This window comes from Chelonoidis abingdonii, chromosome 1 (assembly GCF_003597395.2).
Source record: "Chelonoidis abingdonii isolate Lonesome George chromosome 1, CheloAbing_2.0, whole genome shotgun sequence".
Lineage (NCBI taxonomy): Eukaryota > Metazoa > Chordata > Testudines > Testudinidae > Chelonoidis > Chelonoidis abingdonii.
Genome location: NC_133769.1, coordinates 131,090,592 through 131,108,750, shown reverse-complemented (window position 1 = coordinate 131,108,750; position 18,159 = coordinate 131,090,592). Strand labels below are relative to the sequence as shown.

The 18,159-nt window shown below is 44.0% G+C and overlaps 1 protein-coding gene across 1 annotated transcript in view; it reads right to left on the bottom strand.

Annotated features, from left to right (window-relative positions):
• Positions 1-847: 847 nt before the first annotated feature.
• MPPED1 (metallophosphoesterase domain containing 1) overlaps positions 848-18,159 on the bottom strand; it is a 100,498-nt gene continuing 83,186 nt past the window's right edge. Inside the window, exon 7 of the mRNA XM_075061764.1 lies at positions 848-922. Within this exon, the coding sequence (XP_074917865.1) occupies positions 882-922 (41 nt within the window). The 3' untranslated portion in view covers positions 848-881. The remainder of the gene's footprint in view (positions 923-18,159) is intronic.

The window sequence follows — 18,159 nt, the reverse complement described above, 5'->3', positions numbered from 1 at the left end:
TGTTTATGGGGCTTGATTCTGATCTCATTAAAACATCGATGTACTGTAACTCCATTGACTTTGATGGGTTTACTCCAATGTATATGAGATTGGAATCAGGCCCACAAATTTGATGTTCTTTCTGTTGAAATGAGTTTCTCAGAAAGTAGCCGCTCTTTCTGCTCAAGCTAGCACATGAAGGGAAAGTTGATTTTGCCTCAGGAACAATGCATCTTTCTCTGTACCCTATACTCAGTGCCCATCTTTTTAATCTCATACATTAGAATAGATGTTGAAACTATTCTAATTACCATTTTTAATTTGCATTTTAATTGCCTGTCAGGGTGTAAAATGACATGGTTGGGTAAAAGAACATTTTGCTTAGTGGTTTGAAGTACCCTGGGGGTGGGGGCGGGGGCGGGGAATAGATTGATCTACAATGGTCACCCTTAAAAACTTTCCAGTTTTGTCATGGGGAAGTATGTGCCTGGTCCAAAGCCCAGTGAAGTAAGTTGAGAGATGCCAATTAACTTTAAAGGGCTTTAAATCAGACCCTTACTAAGTTTATTTCAGTATACAATGTCCTATACTTAGTGTCCATGGGGAATAGGGCAGATTGAGGTATCGTATTACTTATCAAAGGCAATCAACTACTTTAAGGAATCACTGAATAACTTCTAAAACAGAATTCTGCTCAAAAGAATGAATCTTTTTCCTTGTTATACAGCTAGTATCTGAATGTTGATGTCACTTGCTTTCCATCAAAGCCTAAATCAAAATGCCACTGTTTAACCAAACAAAAACCAACACCTCAGCTGTCTGACTCTCTTACAAAGATAAAAACCTCATCTCCTTCACTAACAGGAGGGTGCTCGTCTGGGCCCTGCTGCAGAGCTGATTTTTCACTTTGAAGATCTCTCCCTTTGGACTGCTAAAATGCATCCTGGAAAACAGCAACAAAAATTAAACTAGTAGGTAATGTATCTTCAGGCATAATGAGACACAATCTTTCATTAAAAATGATCAGAGTATTTTCTTCTGGAAAGAATGCCATTTCCCTGGTTTGCCAGGAGAAGCGATGCTCCAGCATGTCAAATAGCTCTCTTGAGTAATCCAACCACAGTTAGAAAATGAAAGTTTGCAGAGAGAAATGGAGCTATTATTGAAAAAGTTCCTAAAAGTTGCTTAAACTTCAGTCAGAAAAGTCAACACAGTGGCTGAGTATGTACAGCCTGTTACCCTCTGGGCTTAAAATGTGTTTAGGCACTTGACTCCCATTAAATCCATGGAAGCTAAGTGCCTAGATATCTCTGAGGATCTGGGCCAAAGTCCTTGGGTGAAATCCTGGCTCCACTGAACTCAGTGGCAAAATTCCCATTGACTTCAGTGGGGCCAAGATTTCACACAATGTATTTTTCTTCAATAGGTTTGATTCTGCTTTCACATACTTTTGTACGTTGTAAATCTCTCCATTGAAGACCATGGAGTTACACTGGTCTCAGTGAGAGGATAAGCAGGCTCAGTGGTTTTCTAAATATCAAGTGAGCCTTTAGGTTGTGGTAGCAGTTGTGCAAACTTGGGCCATAAAACCAGCAATCACCAAGAGCCAAACCTTGCCATTCCACTGACAGGAGTAGCTCTTACTCATGGGAATAGTTCCATAGGCTTCAACAGGACTACTTGTGAGTGCATTACACAGGACTAGGAACTGAAGCTAAATACTGGTTTACACTGAAAAACCTATGTAATGTCTAGAAAAGTGGGTGTTTGAAGCTAAAAAGAACTATTTTCAGGAGACTTGCCTTATTTTCTTTATTAAAAAAAAAACTTTGCCTTCTTATTTTTGACTGTGTGTGGGCTGTGATTTCTCTGGTGAACTGAGTCAGACAATTTTAGAAGTTACCACTACACAATTATAGACCACAACCACTGTTAATAATGTGGATGTGGTGACTATCATGACAACAGTGCACTTAAAAGGATACTATCATTTTTAGCTTAGAAACAGAAATGGAGCCAAGAAGCAGAAAATAATGTAAAAGCCACTTCTGTCAAGCCATTTGGTTCATACATTTTGTCTTGGATTTGGGATTTTTTTTATTAATATTACTCTTATATGAAACCCAAGTTTGGAAGAAAGTATTTGTTTTTTACCAGCTTTGTCAATTTTTCCATTGAGCAAATGTTGATTTTGAGCTGGATTTAATATGGCTGCTTTGATTTAACAAAAACTTTCCATAGCTTTAGCCCTAGCACAAGCTGCTTGCTTGCACCACTGGATCAGTGACTCACCTCAGCACAACTGTGGGAATAGCATTATTAGCTTTTGCTGCTGCTCAGACTTTAGAAAGCTGAGCCCCTTCCGTTAAAATTTGAAACCAACTGCATGACCCCTGCAAACCTTTCATTAAAGGCCTATCCAGAACTTTAGAACCGTAATGAAACGTGTCTTTAAATGTTTGCGAGTTAAGAAATGGCAACCTGCGATGTTGTTAGTTAAAACTGAAAGGAAACACCACTTTCCAAATTGACAATAGTATATCAGAACACGGATTAATTGTAATGGTAAGTTGCCACATTAATGTGACCTGCAGTCTGTTAGTGGGATGGATGAGCCTGTTGATGTGGGTCTAGAGTAGATTGTGTAGATCTTGATAATATGACACTTCCTCTCCATTCGTACGTGCTGTTGATGAGCAGTGAAATGGTTCACAGGGCTGAACTTTTTCAGGGCAGCGACTAGCTACTAGTTTCTGTTTGTACAGTGCATAGTACAATGTGGTACTGGATCTTGGTTGGTCCATAGGCCGACTGTTGCACATAAGATAAATCACATTGCATCTGAGTTATCATGCATTGAAATGAATGGAGGCAGTTCACACCTTGCAAGCATTGGTTCAGGCTCTCTGTAAACTCAGGTATGCATTGCTGCATTGACTGCACTCATCTTGAGGGTTTGGTTTGCAACCGTAACCACTAGTGATTTAATTAAAAAAAAAAAATGAAAACCAAGATTCTGGACGAAAATTGAAAGTTCTGTCCATATCTCTTTGCCCTGCATCAGTCCTTGGACTCTCCCCAAGTGGTCAGGCCCTATATTTTGGGACAGCAGAAGTAGAACAAATGATAGTGACTAATAATGGAGTGAGTGCCTTTCATCCCATCCAGAAAGAACCCAAATTGTCTTTTAAATACCTTTGTATCATTTGTACTGGTCAAACATGACTTAAGTGTGTCTAAAGTGGACATAGCCTTGTGCTGGCCTGTATAGGTATTGCACTCCAAACCAATCCCATATCCTCGCCCCTCATTTAGGGTTGCTATCTGGCCGGGTTTTCCCATGATCATTCTTTTCTTAGGTAGCGGTCCCAGAAGAGTTGTGAGGGTACGCAGCACACAATGCCAGCTGTCCGGCTTTATGGACAGCAGCTAGGTGGTCCTCTGGCACTGGGGAATCTCCTGTGTGATGAAGGCAAGAATTGGTGCCACACTATGCCTCCTTCCCCCCATTCCAAGGGTAGGGGAACTTCCTGGCTGGGCTAGTGGCATGGCCGGGAGATGGAAGGGCATGGATAGAGAGCACAGCCCTCCAGGATCTCCAACTGGCAGTCTGCTCTAGCTGACTGAGAGCAGGCCTGAAACTTAGATGTAGTTTTCTTCCCCACCAGCATGATCAGGGGTAGGGGGATGAGGGTCTGGCCTATCATTCTTTTAAAATGTTTACAAAAAATATAAATTTGCATTCATGTGGAGTGTTTTGGGGACAATACAGCTCCCATGCTTTCTAGACACCACACCAGCTATTTAAACATTCAGTAACCTTTTTAGAAGGCAGGTATTTTTGCAAAAATCTCTTTGGTGCCATTCCTGAGTTTAGTGTATTAACAGCTTTCTTGTTTTAACTGAAGACCATACCATACTGAGGTTACCGAGAGCTTTTCAACTAATTGCCAAACTGGACTTTTTAACTACTCAGTAACTTTAAGAGTAAGCATGTGACATGAAATATTGTTGTTCAGCCCCACGGTGCCGTTCTCACAAACAATTACCCATGATCTTAGTTACATCCTTCCACTAGCTAGTGTTTCTCAGTGTCATTTCATCCTTAGCACATTTCACAGAGCATGGCACCTGTAGCTGTGCAGCTGGAAATAACCCACCATAAATCCCTGTTTCTTTTCATAAATAGTGTCTGATGTAAATTCTGACATTTTGAAATGAATGAGCTGTTGGAGTACAATCGTATTGAAATGATTATGCTTAATACATCTGGTGTCATTAAAATAAATATGTATTCTTCCAAGAAAGCCAAACATGGGGAAATAACACTGGGGTGGCTGTCTGGAGACCTTAGCAGGTAAGAAGGCAATGTCATAGCAACAGGAATGACGTATGGTCGCTCACTTTGTGCTGCTCCAGCAGTACTAAGGAGTTGAGGCACTTCCTTCACAAGTGTGCAGTCTGCTGATTCTAGGTGCCAGTTTGTTCTGACACTGGGTGTGGGGCGGGACGGGGGCTCCTGAGTGAACTGGCTGTGATGCTTCCTGGGGAGCATGTGAGGGTTTGAGACTGAAGCTTTTGTCTGCATAAATACCAGATTGTCTTTCCCAGTGTGGTTCTGGCCACATGCCTATAGTCCATGTGGTAAGCCCCACTGGTGACCATATCATAAGCCTTTCTCCCAAATCTGGACCTTAGCATCCAAAATCTGGGTGCTTAGCATGAACCTCCAAGCTTAATTACCAGCTTGGATCTTATCTCGCTGCCACCAGACAGGAATTACAGCGCCTGTCTCGCTCTGGTCCCCCAACTTTCCCTGGAGGGACCCCAAGACCCAAGAAGCTCTGAGGAGTTCCTTTACCGCAAAGGAAATACTCACACTTCCTTCCCTCCTCTCCACCCAGAACTTTCCTTCTGGGCTAACCTGAGAGTACTGATGCAATCTCTTTACATCAACATACCAAGAAGCATAATCTCTCTATTCCACAAAGAAGACAAACCCAAATACAAGGAAACAGAAAGGATTCTATCTCTCTTTTCTCCCCCTCCACCAATTCCCTGGTGCTGCAGAGCTTATCCTCATGAATCTAACACAAAGAATTCCCTCCCCTTGTTCCTTAGACCTACCCAGAGAGAAACTCAACAAGTCTAAAAAGAAAACTTAATAAAAAAAAGAAGAAAAAGGACATCAAAATTTCTCTGTGATCAAGATGACAATAATCAGGATCAATTGCTCAAAAAGAAAAAATGAAATAAACAACTTATTCAAAAGAGATACAATTAAACATTCCAGCAAGTTACACACAAGTACAACCAGCAATCCTCTCAGGGCGGTCCACCAGCAGGTGTGGGTGGGATGGCTGTTTGATCCTTTCAGTCACTCTTATATAAATTGGAAGCCTTTTAAAAAAAAAAAAAAAAAAAAAGGATTCCAAGTTTCTAGCCTCCAACGTGACTTGATTGTGCTCATAGCAAGCGGTAAATTAGGCCACTCCACAACCTTGGAGAAAAAGGACAGCAAAGCATGTTTTGGAGGACAATACATTTAACTCAAGGCTGGAGATGCAGCTGCCTCTGGGTGAGCTAGCAGGGAACAGCTGCACACAATGCAGCACAGGGATGATTCGCCTGGTGTTGAGATGCTGTCACTCTGGGAGGGTCAGCTGAGTAACAGCCACCTAACGATGTTGCCTGGGGATTACTCATCCTGCATTGCAATGCAGCTGCTTCTAGGGCGGGACATGGCACATGTAATACACCCAAAACAACATAAAAGCCTATATTGTTTTCTACCTGTACTTACAAGTTGGAAACAGAAGATTAGAAGATAGAAAGAACCTTCTCATAGCTGAGAGACAGACAAAAGACACAGACGCCAAGACAAAGAAGACCCACAAATTCCCTCCCTTAAGCTTTTAAAAAATCCGGTTTCCTGATTGGTCCTCTTGTCGGGTGTTTGGTCCCCTTTGTTAACCCTTTACAGGTAAAAGAAACATTAACCCTTAGCTATCTATTTATGACACATGTGGTAAGCCCCACTGGTGACCCTGTCCGTGATCCTGCAGGTTGTGATTTCATTCAGTTGCCTTTGTGACCTTTGCTTTGTAAGTTATCACCTAGGAGAGGTGCTTTGTGGTTTTTAGTTCAGCCAGAGGTTTTAGTAAACCCGCAGCACGTACTCCCTGCACTAGCTTGTGACATACTCAGAAGCAGAGGCCTGAATTCGTCAGTGGTGTGACGTCAGTGGAGATACACCAGGGATGAACGTGAGCCACAAGTTGTGAACGATTCAGGTTCCATTGCTCAGAGCTGTTGAATGGCTGGTAATGGAGAGGGCAGTTCAATGAGTTACTGCACTGTCTGCAATCAAGTGTGTGGCAAGCCGTGTGAGTCACAGTGGTGGCTGCACAAGGTGACGGACGATGACAAGAAGGCCTGGATGTGCAGAGCAGAGAAGTCTGTGACAAAAGGAAAACAGTCGGCCTCTGACAGCCTTTGAAAGTAGCTGTTCATTTGGTTTAAAATCAGGCAGCAGATGTCAGTCACAGTGACTTTGCTATGCAAATCCTCCACAAAACAATGCAGTATATCCAAACATGGGTGTGATTCCCTACTGCAGTTAAAGTGCTGTATGCTGGGTAACTTCACTGGTTCTAAGGAGTCTGGCCCAAGATGTTTTGGTGGGAGGTAAAGTTTGCCAAGTCTATGAAACCCTGAGTTACAACAGCATGATCCTACTGCGGCTGGCATAGTATGTGCTTTAGATTAGAATATTCTCTTAAACGAACTTTTCAATCCACATGTAAAAGGCAAGACTTAATGCTGTGCATCTGGAGGGCAAGGCCAAGCTGGAGCCTACCAGTTTGTTGTGTGTGCATTGCTTGTATCTGTGAAAACACCATGTCACTTAGCTGAAATGAAAAATGGAAGTGATGTAGTAATTTATCTGTTTGGTCATATGCTGTTTATTTGTTCTCAATCACAGGGCCCAAATGCACACTCAGGTACCCAGCTATAAACCTAGGGTGGCCAATGGATTGATCCCACATTTACCTCAGCGCAACTGAGGGAAAATTTAGCTGCCAGCATAGCCACACAGGCCTGCCTACACATTCCCATTGTAATCTAAGAAGACACATTTCCATTTCTAGTGGCTAGATCCTAGTCCCTGCTAAAACCCAGCTACACTGCACCGGTGGACCTCTGTTGTAGTGCTTCACTATCTCCATTCACAGCCCCGGGGGTAGGAGGCCTGTTGAGGGGGGTGGTCACAAGCAAGAGTCTTGCCAGGCTGCTGCCGCACAACAGCTGATCCCCACTTGGCCAAACCCTTGAGGGGTTATTACCAACCCATCCAAGTAACCCTGAGGCTGCTCTAAGTGTGCTGGAGCTGAACTGGTGTTAAGGTGACACAGGCCATGTTTGCTTTCTTCTCCTTTGGTCCGGCACTGACTGGTGCTTGCCTGTTCCTGAGGATCAGAGCCTTAACTTATTTTTTTTTATTAATCCTTTCCTTTTGATACAGGCATCAGCTTAATGTTAATATTAAGTTTGTGGCAGCATTTTTATATTATCCAGGATTTTCCCATAAGTGAGCTCACCTTCACCGAGCTGCACATTAATATCAACAAAGCAGAAAGCATTTAAAAAAAAAGACCTCTCTGTAATGCTAGTAAGTGAAATAGCCATCCCAACCTGCCCGTGTCATTAATTCCCATCATTGTTCTACATAAACCATGCAATTAGGCTGGAAAAAAAAGCCATTGCATCACCACATGCAATAATTGACACTAAGTTCTCTGTGAGCAAGAAATCTGTGATTTTCAGCTGACAGGAAACAGCTTGTCAGTTAACGTTAAGCAGGCAGGATTGCATTGGATTAATGCAAAATGGTTTGGTGCATGGAAACAGTGTTCCATTAGCTTAGCTGCTATTAAGTGGGGTTAACTATCATGTGCACAGTTTTAATCCTCCCAGGGCTGCATGGTTTCTGTAAAGGAAAATCCTGCCTTTTTAATCTACTCAATTTTTTTGAGCATGTCAAAAAAGTAGTGGGTAAGAGAGGCCTGGTTTGTGTAATGTATGTGGATATTTGCAAAAGTTTTGACAAAATCCCTTGCAAAATGGGCAGTTCATGAGGGGAGTGGCTGAAGTACTGTCATCAGTTAAAGACTGGCAAAGATGCAGGGAAAAAAGAGTAGAAGTAAATGGTCAGCTTACAACATGGCCAAAAGGCTAACACTGGGGTGCCTCCCAACTTTCCACACTGGCCCCAGGAGTTGTTTAATACAGGTATCAAAGGAGATGAATGGATAGTTGGCTAAACCTGAAGGTGACATAAAATGTTTGAGGTTAATGAAGACTTCAGAGGGTCCAAACAAAACTAGATGAATGTGCAGTGTGCCAACCATCATGGAACCTGAAGGGAGGAGCACAGGTTGTGGGAGGGAAGAGCTTGGAGGAAGCACCAAGAAGTCAGTCTTTGTGCGCATGGCTAGAATGCTAACTTCAGATACAACATCTCTGAAAATAGTTCTCTTAATAAAGAGCTGTTTTACAAATCCTTTCATGTTATTACCTAGCATACAGCACCATGGAAGATGGTGGTGGCAGTCAGTCTAGTGAGATCCACAGCAAGGGACAGTGTGGCAACAAACAAAACAACACCTAGAAACAGAGCAAAAAGCAGCATGGAGAGACTCCAATACTGGGAATGCTGGATTTTCAGACAAAAAACCTTCCATGTGCATGGCAGCAAGAATCAAATCTATATACAGAGCTGACCAAGGGAGATAAGAGAAAACAAAGGTAAATCTTTTGTACTATCTCGTTGGCAAAAAAAGGACAATAAGTGAGACTCTGTTACCAGGAATAATGCCCAAAACACTGGAATGGCTGACAAAAGTATTTCATGAGTTCTGTGTCCCCAGAAAGAATGAGACTGTAACAAAAACTGATATTTTTACCCAAAACCAAAAAGCAGAAGAAGGGATACTTTCATTATAGAGCTGAGGACTCTTCCATCCACATGTAACATTGGAGACATTAAAGATTCCCTAATTAGAGAGAGAATTGTTTATGGACTTTGTGACTTTTATCTTACAGGAGAGATTGTTGAGAGGAACAGAACTCACCCTAGAGAAATACCTCCAAATGCTAAGGGCAGCTGAACTGCATCAAAACCAAAACAGCTGATCATGCAGAACAAGAACATAGGCTCAAGCTAAAGGAACCCAAGAAGCAGGGCAGAGACTGACTGAGAATACAGGCATTATGATACAGTGTATACACTGTTGAAAGCAACACAAAAGGCAGGAAGAGGAATGCCCATCTTATGGGTAGTAGTACTTATGTTCCAGTGTTGCAGCTACCCCGCAAAGAAACAAGCAGCAGTTCACACAATGATTGAGGATGTAAAGCTTTCCAGTGAAGACCAGGATATCTGCAGTGAGCTGTTAGATCTGGAGATGCTTATTATACATGCACTGCTAAAGAAGGCTGCCAGGCATTCAAATAGCATATTTGTAACTATGCTATTAGATCAACAGCCAGTTCAGTCCCAGATGGATTGTGGAGTCAGCTGCAATGCAGTCCCAGAAAATACTGATAATTAGCAATATTAGACTGCAGAAACATGACCAGGTGCTGGTGATGTACAATAAAACCATTCTGAGGCCAGCGGGCAAATGAAGTTGTCAGTAAGAAACCCATGAAACAGGAGACATTATCACTTGGATTTTATAGTAGGCAGCAGAGCAATGCAACCTATACATTTGATAGCAATACGGTACCACAATATCCTGAATGTGAGAGAAGGGAGAACAGTCACCATGGGCCATGTCCAGAATATAAGGACATATTTTGAGGAAATGGACACCTAGAGGGCAAGTGAAGTTAGAAGTGGCCCCCTACACGCAGCCTGTGAGCCTACCAGAATGTAGAGTTCCATTAGCCCTGCTGGAATTGCTGAAGAAGGAACTGGCAAGTCTGCAAAGAAGAGATGTCATTACAACCCTGGAAACTAGTGTAGAATGGATCAGAAGCATAATAGTGCTGGGAAAACCTGCACATAACCTGAACAACCCTCATAGACCAAAAGACACCGAACAGAGCATTGATAATAAGTCATTAACCAGTACCACTGATTAAGAACGTACTACTCAGTGTATCCAGGGCAACAGTGGTCGCTGTTTGTGATGTCAAGAATGGAGTCTGGCATATTGAGCAAGATGAGCCATCCAGCCATTTGACAACCTTTGTCACATCTTTTGGCAGAACAACTGGATATGAATGCCTCTAAGCATCAGTCCGGCCCCAGCGGTGTTCCACCAGGCACAAGAGGGATTCCCAGGCATCAGAACTGTAGCTAAGGGCATAGTTATTGTAGGAGAAAGATGTCAAAAAAGAAACAATACAGGACCAAGCTTTGGCAACTCTTGGGAGCTGTGAGCAGAATACTAGGCTGAATGCAGACAAACTGCAGTAGAGATGAACTGAGGTCCCCTGTGTCAGACATCTGTTGACTTCTGAGGGATTCCAGCTGGACCCTGAGAACTTGCAAGTCTTTAGGGAAATGCCCAGAACAAAGGACGTGAAGGGAGTTCAGAAATTTATAAATCTCTTTCCAGATTCTACACACTCTAATCAGACACCTGTGAACCCTTGGAACAGTTCACACCCAGTAACACTGACTAGGAATAGTCAGACACCCAAAAAAAGGCATTTGAAAGAGTAAAGAAAGTTATAAGTGCAGCACCAGTGTTCCCTCTCATTTTTTCCATCCATGCGCAGAATACATTTTGTTATGTGCACAGAAATGTGTGTGTATGTGCGCCTAGCAGCAGCTCTGGACACCAGTGCTCCAAGCTCGTGCCTGGGGCGGCAGGCCGCAGGGGGTGCCCTGTTGGTCCCTGCGAGGGCAGCAGTCAGACAGCCTTTGGCGGCGCGCCTGCGGGAGGTCTGCCGGTCCTGTGGATTCAGTGGCAATTCGGTGGCAGGTACACCAAAGCCGCGGGACCGGTGGAACCTCCCACAGGCGCGCTACCAAATTCGCAGGACCAGGGACCTCCTGCATGCAAGTCGCTGAAGGCAGCCTGCCTGCCATGCTTGGAGCAGCAAAAAAGCTAGAGCCACCCCTGTGTGCGCTACCAGTAGAAACAAAAAACCTAGCTATAATATATTTTTAAAAAGTTACCATAAGGATAATTACTCCAGGAAAGGTTAGGCATTTTCAAACTCACTACTCGAAGAATTAAATTTAAGTGTAAGAGAAATAAAAATTATGAAATGCATAGACCAGTCAAAGCCCTAAAATAATACACTTTGAAAGAATAAAATTACAGAGAATATATGTGCATTGCAGGAAGTACCAAGAAGTAACAACAACAATACAAGTATGTGTTGGGAGGTGAGTGTGAAAGAGACAGAGAGTGTGTGTGTGTGTGTGTGTGTGTGTGTGTGACACAGAGACAGTGTGTGCACTGGCTGTTGGGGAAGTGTCTGAGAAATGCCATGCGCTATCTCCTTAAGGCACTCACTGAAAGTTCTCCTGCTCTGTCCTGAGCCCAGGGAAGGGGCAGAGAGAGAGTGAGTGTGAGGCCACGTCTACACTACGGGATAACATCGAATTAGCTAAAATCGGTTTTATAAAAGCTGATATAAATTCGATCATGTGCCACACTAGCACAGTAATTCGGCGTTGTGCGTCCATGGTCCGAGGCTAACGTCGATTTTCTGAAGCGTTGCATTGTGGGTAGCTCTTCCGTAGCTATCCATAGTTCCGCAGTCTCCCCCGCCCCTTGGAATTCTGGGTTGAATCATTATTGTCGTGATGGTTCTGGGTAACCCTCTGGCAAAACATCAGCTGACAATCCTTTCGCGCCGTTTTTCCCTGGATTGCCCTGGCAGACCCATAGCACGGCAACCATGGAGCCGCGTCAGTCTTTTTTTTTTCTGGCACCGTATGTGTACTGATGCCACGGACAGAGAGGCGATACTCCAGCGCTACAACAGCACATTCACTTGCTTTTGCAATGATAGCGGAGATGGTTACCGGTCGTTCTGTATCCATCTACTGCCGGAGAAAACTGGCAATGAGATGACGGTTATCTCTCCTCTTCTGTACTGTCCGCTGCTATCATGAGTGCCCTGGCTTGAAATCGCTGGGGGCGCAACACAAAACAAAATTGGGATTGACTCACTTGGGACTGAGTCAATCCCTCCCTTATGGTTTCTAAAAATAGAGTCAGTCCTGCCTAGAATAAGGGGCAAGTGTATTAGAGGACCAGTGTATCAGAGAGAACAGCTGCTCCGTGTCAGTATTCACAGGGGTGCCCCTGCAACACCCCACCTGTTGCTTCCTTCTCCCCCAACCTTCCTGGGATACATGGCAGTGTCCTGCCCATTTGTGTCATGAAGTAATAAAGAATGCAGGAATAAGAACACTGAGTGTTTAGTGACATAAAATGAGGGGAAGGCAGCCTCCTGGCGCGATGATAGTCCAGGCAGGACATTAAGCAGTGTGAGGGAGAGGAGCCCAGCATCTGCTTGCTATGACAGTCCAGGCAGTACAGAATCTTTTCTTTACACAGGAAAGGGAGGGGCCTGAAGGTCCCAGTTGCTATGATGAAGCTGTTATTAGCCGTCTGTCCTATCTACTGGAGTAACCAGCAAGTGTTGGCCTTGATGTCAACATGTTAGATATTCATGAGGACGCTTACAGTCCTATTGCACCGTCTACCACCGGGGAGGGGGAGAGGGAGAGGAGCGGATACTGCTCTTCACTGCTGCAGCATCGCGTCTACCAGCAGCATTCAGTACACATAGGGTGACATTGAAAGTAGTCAAGAATGATTTCTTTCCCTTTTCTTTACGATGGTGGGGGGGGGAAGAAACTGAGGAGCTGTTCCCTGAACCACCCAGACACTGTGTTTGAACCTACAGACATTGGAGCTCATCCAAGAAATGCAAATTACTTTTCAGAGACTGCTGTGGACTGTGGGAATAGCTGGAGTCCTCAGTACCCCCTCCATCCATGAGCGTCCATTTGAGTCTCTGGCTTCCCGTTACGCTTGTCACGCAGCGCTGTGTATCCTGGAGATTTTTTCAAACGCTTTGGCATTTCGTGTTCTGTAACGGAGCTCTGATACAACAGATTTGTCTCCCATACAGCGATCAGATCTAGTATCTCCTGTACGGTCACATGCTGGAGCTCTTTTTGGATTTCAGACTGCATCGCACACCCGTGCTGATCAGAGCTCCACGCTGGGCAAACAGGAAATGTAATTCAAAAGTTCGCGGGGCTTTCCTGTTTACCTGTCCGCTGCATCCGAGTTCAGATTGCTGTCCAGAGCAGTCAGTGGTGCACTGTGGGATACTGCCCGGAGGCCAATAACGTCGATTTCCGTCCACACTAACCGTAATCCGATATGTTAATATCGAATTTAGCACTACTCTTCTCGTCGGGGTGGAGTACAAAATCGATTTAAAGAGCCCTTTATATCGATATAAAGGGTGTTGTAGTGTGGACGGGTACAGCGTTAAATCGATTTAACGCTCTTTAAATCGATTTAAACGCGTAGTGTAGACCAGGCCTGAGACAGAGACCGTGTGAGTCTCGGAGACCACATACTATCTCTTTAAGAAAGGCACTCACTGCCCCTGAGTTGTTCTGTCCTCAGACTGCAGCAGCTCTGAGTCCTGAGCCAGGCTGTCCCCTCTCCCCTGCTCTGCAGAGATGGGGTGCAGGGGAAGGGGGACACCTTGACATCAGCCCCCCGTTCCCCGACTCTGGACAGCCAGCAGGAGGGTCCTGGGAGCAGCTGCAGGAGCAACGCGGCTGCAAAGCAGCAGGGGGAGGAGCACCTATACAAATGCTGCTGGATGACTGTGCGTGCTCTGCTAATCAACTGCATGGCACTTGAATCTCTCTTGGGTGGCCGCCCAGCCATGCAACTTACAGGGAACACAGTGCAGCACCAGTCCTAATGTTTTACAACCCTGTGGTGCAGCTACAGCTACAGAGTGATGCCTCAGAAGGAGCAGCACTGATGCAAAGCCAGCAGCCCATAGCATGTGCTACTAGATCCCTGCCGGACACAGAAATGGGATCAACTCAGATAGAAAAGGAGCTAGCAGGGGCTCCTTGGACAGGAATAATTCTATCAGTTCACCCTTGGGCACAAGGTAGACGTGATCATATTGATCCCATCATTAAAAGTGAAGACGACCTTTTCCCGGGGCGGGTTGGCATTTCATAAGGTTGTAGAGTTTCTCTCTCTCTCTGTTGTTGGGCACTATACTCTTTGGCTCACCTTATGCTGATCCTTGTCTGTGCTCAACTGGGCATTCACACCTGGCCAGAAGATACACGCCCCAGCTCATCTCAGGCATTCTTCTAAACCCAGATGTGAAATGTGTACCCATCTTATGATCTCAGGTCTGGAATCTGCTGAGATTACATCTTGGTCTCCTTTAAATAAAATCCCATCTTGTACACACAGGACATGTCTCGCCTGATAGTAGGGGGCAACCTTCTGTGACTTGCTCATTGAGATCTGGCCAAACCTGGAGTATGAACTGTTTTGGTGCCTGTAGCACCTCATCCTGCTCAGCGCTTGTCAGCTTCCCTCGAGCCTCCTGTAAGAGATATGGAGCTATTGCAGAACTGTTGGTAGACTCTCTCTCTTGTTCTACAGAGCCACTTGTGTTGTAATCTGGAAGGCAGGCCCTGCTCAAGTGCATCTGCCAGCAGTAGTGACTTTCTTAAGTAGGAGCTTGTCTGCATGTCATAGCTCTGGAGTCTCAACATGTGCTGTAGTCACTTGGACGCACTCAGGAATGGCTTTTTCATGATGCTTCAAAATGGCTTGTGCTCAGTAGATTTCTACTCCAGTTTCTGGGAGGTGGACTAGCTAGAGGGCAAGAACTGTGCTCAGGAAAGTGAAGGCAAATTCTGCAAGGTCCAACATACCCGACAGGCTACCCTCAGACAATGGGCCACGGAACATTGCAGCAAGATTCAAATGATTTAGGACCAAATGGGAATTTGAGAAGAAGACAGCTTCCTCTGAGTGCCCACAAAGCAATAGGAAGGCAGAGTTGGCAGCAAAGACAGCCAAGAGACTAACAGACAGAAAGGGATGGCGATCTGGAAATATGGGACCATTGCAATACTCCATCCCAAGGGCCCAGCACAGGCAAAGATGGGCCCGAGACTCAAGACTGTGCTTCCATGAGGGTCTGATGCAGACCAGCTAGAGGAATGATGGACAGAACACAGAGATAGTTAAGAGAACACCAAGCTAAGGGTTAAAGGAGCCAAGGACCTGAGGCCACTATGCACACAGGGGAGCAGGTCTGGGTCCAGCCATCAAATATCCATACAAAGTAATGGCAAAAGGCAACAATCTAAGCTGCAGTGGAACACAGGCTACGTGAGGCAGCTATAGACTCAGGACAGTGGTAGAGACATAACCGAAGAAAACTGCAGAGTAGTAGCAGACAGCTGCCATACCCAGAGAGACAGGAAGGCCAGGACCCAGGAAGACATGGCAAAAGCTTCAGCGATCAGATGGCCTGGTGTCGGATAGTCAGAAGAAACAAGGTCTATGAACTACAGAATGCTACCCAATAGAGTGAAGGCAGAAGTAGAGTGGAAGCAAGTCCTCCACCACCACCAACACAAACAAGAAATAGGAGACTGTTTTAAAGACCTGCACACTTGAAGGAATATGAGGCCAATAGGCTGGTGGTAAAGGCCATGACCCTATAGTGCGCTTTGTACTAGTAATCTCCAGTCCCTGCACATCAGCAAATGCTAGCACAAAAAAGCACAACAGCAAAAAATGGTAAAAGGAGAGAGATAGTAATGTGCATGGAACTTGTAGGGGGGAGCACAGGGTGCAGGCGAGAAGAGTTTGGAGGAGGCACCAGGAAGTCAGTCTGTGTGCACATGGCTAGAATGCTAGTTATAGTTGCAGCATCTCTGTCAATAGTTCTTCTGATAAAAGATCCAGATTAATTTTACAAGCATGGAGTCCTTTCATGCAGGACCACCCTAGACCAAATGGTACCCCCCCACCTCGCATTTGTTAAACTTCTGAATACCTTATTTTTTTATTGCATTTGTAGCCCATTTCATGACTTTGATGAATGATGTGCATGCATGATTTATCCTTGTCAAATAAGATGATAAATTTGCATGCTAGCTTCTGTAAATCTGTATTTATTCATGTATTCATTTATAAGTAAATACAAACATTGTTTCTGCTAAGCTTATAGAAACTTTTTAATTTGAAGAATAACTGAAACGTGTTAACATCAAGAAATTGAACTGTGCACCAACCAGTATTAAATAGTGTTACAGAGGTGACAGCCTTAGGATATTAACCCTAGTCCTGTAGTTCAAAAGGTTGCTTTTCTCGCCTTTGCCCTCACAAACTAAAGCACAGCATCGAGAGATCCAAAGACTGGCCAATGGCATTTTCAAGGGATAAAATAACAAGCCATGTCAGTCTCTTGTTGGCCATCGTTGATCGAAGATATGTTCTAATGAGCCTGAGACTCGAAAAGCTGCGCTCATCAGTCATGACCATGACCGGCAGCATGAGCAGCTAATCAAAGCTACCCACACATTAGGAAAAGTGTCCTTCGGCTCTGCATCAGGAACAAATTGGAGAACTTGGAATTGTAAGTCCTTCCTGTGTGGCAAAATGTGATGGATTTTGTCCAATTTGACATAGAGGTCCTTATCATTGATGTCTGAACATTCTCCATTTGTCAGCATCTTATATACCAGCAAGGGCATGGCTGACAACATTCTAGGAGGTTGGAGGAAAATGAATCTGTATACGGAATACCTGAAACGTTACTTCAGACATTCTATTTTCCTTTTTTGTTGCTAACAACAAAAACAATACCCCAAACCCAGCACCCCACAGCCTTAACTCCAGCCTTGCTTTCACGTTTTCATCTAGCACATGGTACATGAAATAAGTGGCATGATGGCAAAGGGAATTTCATGTTGACAAATGCACACTGAAAGAAATAATTTGAAATATGTCTGCACTTTGCAGGATTCTAGATTAAATGTCACCTCTCAAACAAAAAGACCTGGAAATCATTATAGACACTTAAATGAAACCCTCTGCTCAGCGAGCAGCAGCAGTTAAAAAAAATATCAGACACAATGTTAAAGTGCATAAAACCAGGATAGACCATCATATGGAAAATATTATGTTATAATATAAATGAATGGTACACCTTAATCTGAAATACAGCAATCTGCCTACCTATTTCATTCTCAGAATATACCAGGAATAGAGTGGTTCAGAGGCGGACAACAAAAATGTTTACCGGTAGAGAGACACTTCCTTATGGAAAAAGATTGAATAGATTGTAACTGTATAATTTATATACTAGATGAATAAGAGATGCCATGATCCCGGCAATATGAAATAATGAATAGCATAAAGAAGGTAAATCAGTGCTCCTGTTTTTGCTCACTCTTCATACAAGAACAAGAGGACATTCAGTGAAACTGAGGGGGCAGCAAATTTAAATGGATACAAGGTAATACTCTTTTTTTCTTCCCCCCCAACACCCAGTGTATAATTGGCCTATGGAACTGTGACAAAGTGGGAATGTTCATAATGTTTTCTCTGAATACTATGTGTGTGCCTCAGTTTCCCCTATGTGTTGCACAAGTATCTAGGTCAGGGGTCGGCAACTTTTCAGAAGTGATGTGCTGAATCATCATTTATTCACTCTAATTTAAGGTTTCACGTGCCAGTAATATATTTTAACATTTTTAGGTCTCTTTTTATAAGTCTTTAATATATAACAAAACTATTGTTGTATGTGAAGTAAATAAGGTTTTTAAAATGCTTAAGAAGCTTAATTTAAAATTAAATTAAAATGCAGAGCCCCCTGGACCGGTGGCTAGGACCTGGGCAGTATGTGTGCCACTGAAAATCAGCTTGCGTGCCGCCTTCGGAGCCTGTGACTCCGTGACAGCAATTCACTGCTGGGTATGAGATACCTTTCAGTCTAGGATCTTAGCAGGTTTCAGGAAGGGACTAGGCATTTATCTAGATGGTAAGAGCAGCCACAGTTCCATAAGGCTTCATATCTTTTTCAGAAGAAATACTGAACCCTCAGCCCAACCACTAATTGATGAGG